The 5,004-nt window shown below is 42.4% G+C and overlaps 1 protein-coding gene across 1 annotated transcript in view; it reads right to left on the reverse strand.

Moving 5' to 3' along the window:
- The window catches only part of LOC107290401 (histone-lysine N-methyltransferase EZH2), a gene marked incomplete in the record, with an annotated part of 140,168 nt that overhangs the window by 63,094 nt on the left and 72,070 nt on the right, over positions 1–5,004 (reverse strand). Inside the window, 1 exon segment of the mRNA XM_029284743.1 lies at positions 567–669. Within this exon segment, the coding sequence (XP_029140576.1) occupies positions 567–669 (103 nt within the window).

Below are 5,004 nucleotides of genomic sequence, written 5' to 3' on the forward strand. Positions count from 1 at the left end.
ATTTTTATTAATACGGAGGAGATGGATTGTTTAAGTTTAGATTTTGGAGTTAGAGATATTAATATTTGTTTACTTGTATTTGAATATTAGCCTAGGTTGGTTTGGGAAGTCCGGGGGGTGGGGGGATGGGATATAACATTGTGTAATATCTGTGATGTATTTCTTTCTTTTTATGATAAAAACAATAAAATTTTATATAATCAATAAATAAATAAATAAATAATAAATAACAAATTTTCCAGTCCCAATTGCGGTCATAGGGCGAGGACTACTTGTACACTAAACTGGCTCTTGATTTTATAAAGAGACAAAATCTCAAACAACACATTGAAAAAGTAACCACTTTCACAAAGTCAAATAGTATGTTCTTCAAACATATGTTCAATATCAATAGGCTCAGACAACTTGGAACACCAATCTAAAGTTTACAAATTTAACCATCGCATTTAAACACTTTTGTTAAGCTTCTCCACATCCTACGATTTGTTATGACTATCACATCTACTACGTCACTTCTCCAGAAATGGAGACACTGTTTTATATAACTTAAGAAAAAAACATCTTACTTTTCTTTCAATTCTTCTGCTGTACCCTTATCAGGAAACATTGAAGAAATGGCTTCAAATATCTTATCAGAAGGAAACATCCGTGGCAGATGGCACTCTTTTTCTGTATAGAAACAAAGAGAAATATGTAAAGATGCAGCTCTTTAGCTAGGTGTCCAAAAGGAAATTATCTTGTTTGAATTTTAATTGCTTTTATCTTTTGCATTTTGCACTTTTTCCTGTAAAAAAATGTGCAACTTACAGTAAAATCACCTGAATTTACACTTTTAAAAACTACCAGGCAACTTTTAACACAGAATTAACAAATGAGCTTGCAAAGAGCAGCAATGGTATAATATCAGGAAAGCTGCCAGTTTATTTGTATTAAGTCGCCTACTCACACATGGCGACTCAAGGTGGCTTACAGGACATAACAACACAATATAAAAGAAATTAATAACAACCCCACACCCCAGCAACAACACACATTCATACCAGGCACTTAAAGGGCTCCATCCTGCTCTGGGTTCCCCAGGCCCACTGGCAGAACCACGTCTTTGGGGCCTTCCAAAAGAGTGTTAGAGTGGGGGCCAGTCTAATTTCGAGAGGGGTTATGTTCCAGAGGGAGGGAGCCACCACGGAGAAAGGCCCTTCTTCTGGGTCCTGCCAGATGTATCTCCTTAGGGGACGGGACACGCAACATTCCTTGCCTCCCCGGTCTAGTGGGTCGGGTAGATGTGACTGGCAAAAGACGGTCCTTCAGATAACCTGGTCCCAAGCCATGAAGGGCTTTAAAGGAGGCAACCAGCACCTTGAATTGCACCTGAAAGCAAACTGGCAACCAATGCAGCTCCCACAGGAGAGGTGATACATGTGCACACTGAGGTCTGCACAAAACCATGCGGGCTGCTGCATTTTGCACCAATTGGAGCTTCTGGATGCTTTTCAAGGGCAGCAGATTTAGCCCCAGCATCAGCTGAAACAAGCAAACTACAGAGCTAAAGCTACCAGACAATACTCAAGTTTGTTATTTAGGACAAGAGGTAGCTTCTCAGTAGGGATATGCAAAATGTCAGAATAATAATTTAACAGCTAAACAGCTTATGTAAAGATGTAATGCAGGGGTGTCAAACTGCCAGCCCGTGGGCCGGACGCGTCACAAGGAAACCGCGCCCACCCCATTGCCGGCAATGGGGAAAAAGCTCCGATACGTCGCACGACGTCACGTGACGTCGCGAGTTTGACATGTCTGATGTAATGTAATGTGGATGATGCAATGACAGGATGATGCAATATTAGGAATGACTCAGCAGGGTCTGTGTCTGTGCCTTTAAGAGGCTGAGTATAAAAGGGAATTTTTTTACTGGAGTTTTTCTCTCTCATCCGTTTGACTGCTGTAATTGCTGTATATTGGAGTTTGCTGAATTATCACATGTATTTTATTTCTAGTGTATATTTGTAGATAGTGTATGATAAACCACATTTAATTACAAACCACTGTTTACTGTATTTACTTCTGGGTTACCTCAGCGCAATAAGACTGCGCATGCTCTGACAGGTTATGGGCCCAGACTGAAGAGAAACCCAGTGAGAGTTTGAGCCAGAGGGGTTGAGGCTTGTGGTTTGTGGTGGTTTGTGGTGGTTTAAAGAAGCAGGCAACATGGCTTCCATCAGCATAATGGGAGGAGGTTTCGTAGTATCTCGGCTGAATGAGACTAACTACCTATCCTGGAGTCTGAAAATGAGATGTATCTGAGAAGGGAGGAGTTGTGGATGATAGTTGCTGATCCACCTGCAGCCCTGGATGATGGGGACCAAAGAAGGAATGAGATAGCACTGGCCAGTATAATCCTGAGTTTGGAGGATAGCCAGCTGATACATGTGAGGGGTCTCCAGTCTGCCAAGGAGTGCTGGGAAGCTTTGCGCAGTGTGTACACGAGAGAGACTGCGAGCAGCAAAGTAATGCTGACAAGAAAGCTATATAAAGCACAGCTGAAACTGGGAGACAGCATGTCTACACATTTGCAGTCCATGAGGAGGACGTTCCTAGAGTTAGAGGAAAGAGGAATGACTTTCACTGAGTCACATAAGGTGTTTGTGGTGCTCAGTTCATTGGACAATTCATGGGACGTCCTAGTGACCAGTTTAGAGGCCATGCAAGAGAAGGACTTGACCATGAGTTATTTGACTGGCTGGTTGCTGGAAGAGGAACAGAAACGTTTGGAAAAGCAGCAGAGAGGGGGTGATGACAACACACAGACCAAGCCTAGTACTGCTACGTCCCAGGGTGCTGGCAGAGTAGCTGAGAAAGTTTGCATGGTGAAACGCTGCTTCAAGTGTGGTTCTACAGAGCATCTCCAGAGACGCTTCCCTAAGAGGAGAAACAGAGGAGCAGCGAGACAAGGTCGTAGAGCTACACAACCAACATTTTCCCTGGCAGCGACATTAACAGAGAAAAACACTTGGTTGTTGGATAGTGGGGCGAGTCAGCATATCACAAATGATCCACAAATGTTTTCCAACTTGAGACCAGCTAAGCAATCATTTGTTAGCTTGGCTAATGGACAACAGTCTGCTGTTAAAGGGGAAGGTAAAATTTATGTACCTGGTATAGGAGAAATGGATAATGTATTATATGTACCAGAGTTAGACCATAATTTACTCAGTATTTCTAGCTTGGATAAAATGGGATATGAAGTAATGTTTGCAAAGGGTCAATACACCAGAAGGAAAGGTGGGAGGATTTGTGCACAGGGTGTTAAACAGGATAATTTGTATGTACTAAAAAGCAGCAGGATGGTTGTGCAGAAACACTCACAAATTCTCCCAAGCATGATAACTGTGTACATTTATTACACAGAAGGTGCTGCAGAGGATGCCAGACCTAGCTGAGGGATTTAAAATTAAGCAATGCAACACATACTTAGATTGTGCTATTTGCAAGGAGTCGAAGTCTAGTGTGTATCCTGTAAGTAAGAAAAGCACGAGGCAAACTAACAGGGTTTTACAGTTAGTGCACGCTGATTTAATTGGTCCTATGGCACCCTCTCTTGGAGGAGCTAGGTAAAAGCATTTGGTTTAACAGCTGTTTAGCTTTAAATGGGAAGAGTGTCAGGATAATTTAACAGCTAAGCAGCTTATGCAAAGATGTAATGTAATGTGGATGATGCAATGATAGGATGATGCAATATTAGGAATGATTCAGCAGGGTCTTTGTGCCTTTAAGAGGCTGAGTATAAAAGGGGAGTTTTTTACTGGAGTTTTTCTCTCTCATCCATTTGACTGCTGTAATTACTGTATATTGGAGTTTGCTAAATTATCACATGTATATTATTTCTAGTGTATATTTGTAGATAGTGTATGATAAACCACATTTAATTACAAACCACTGTTTACTGTATTTACTCCTGGGTTACCTCAGCGCAATAAGACGGTGCATGCTATGACACAAAATGTCCCATCCATTAACAGTTTCATGCATGGAACAGCTTGAGTGGTCCTAACACTCCTATTTTTGGTATTTTGGTCTTTGCATATGACAAAATTGGGCTATTTTGTATTGGGGCACTGACAAGGACTACAGGGAAGCAAGGAGAGAAGGTTTGTGGAAGTTTGGAGGGAGCTGACTGGCTAGTAAGATATCAATAATGGCAGCTGTAGAAAGAAAATGTAATGTTATTGTCCTTGGGAGATTGGGGGGGGGGTGTTGCCGCCAAGGGAACGGTCAGATAAGAGAGAGCATAGCCCACAGCTGCATAATGGGCAGAGAAATAGGCTCAGAAGTGACATCCCTAAGTTCTCAGGCTATAAAGGAGATGGTGGGAGATTTGTACTTTCAGACTTGCAAGATTCTGTTAATGTAAACTTACAATAAAGTAGAATTGGCTCATCTGGTTATGTTTTCTGTCTGGTCTACCTGGGAAGACTGAAATCTTGCAACTCTGAAAGTGCAAATCTCCTGCTGTCTCCTTTACGTCCTGAGAACGTGGGTGGGGGAGGTCCATTATGTAGCTGCAGGCTATGCCCTCTCTTATCTGTTTCCTAGGCAGCATCTCTTCTCACCCACCCACCCCAGTCTCCCAAGGTCATATCCCAAGGTCATTACCACATACCATTACAGAAAAGAGGAAAGATTCTGAGATGATTGTGGTGAGGAACAGCCTAGCCAGCCAAAACACAAACCTAATTTGAGTTAATTAATTACATTTAAATAGAATCAAAATTATACATTAAGTATAGTTAATATGATTTCCTGTATTAACTGGTCGAAGGGAGGTGTTTGGTAGGAGGCGGTCTTGCAAATACCTAGGTCCATTGCCATGGAGCGCTTTAAAAGTTGTTACTAACACCTTGAAGCGCACCCGGAAGGCCACCGGCAGCCAGTGCAGCTCGCGCAGGAGAGGTGTTACATGGGAGCATCTAGAGGCCCCCAAAATCCCCCGCGCAGCCGCATTCTGAA

Source organism: Protobothrops mucrosquamatus, unplaced genomic scaffold, assembly GCF_001527695.2.
Source record: "Protobothrops mucrosquamatus isolate PMUCROS unplaced genomic scaffold, P.Mucros_1.0 scaffold881, whole genome shotgun sequence".
Lineage (NCBI taxonomy): Eukaryota > Metazoa > Chordata > Lepidosauria > Squamata > Viperidae > Protobothrops > Protobothrops mucrosquamatus.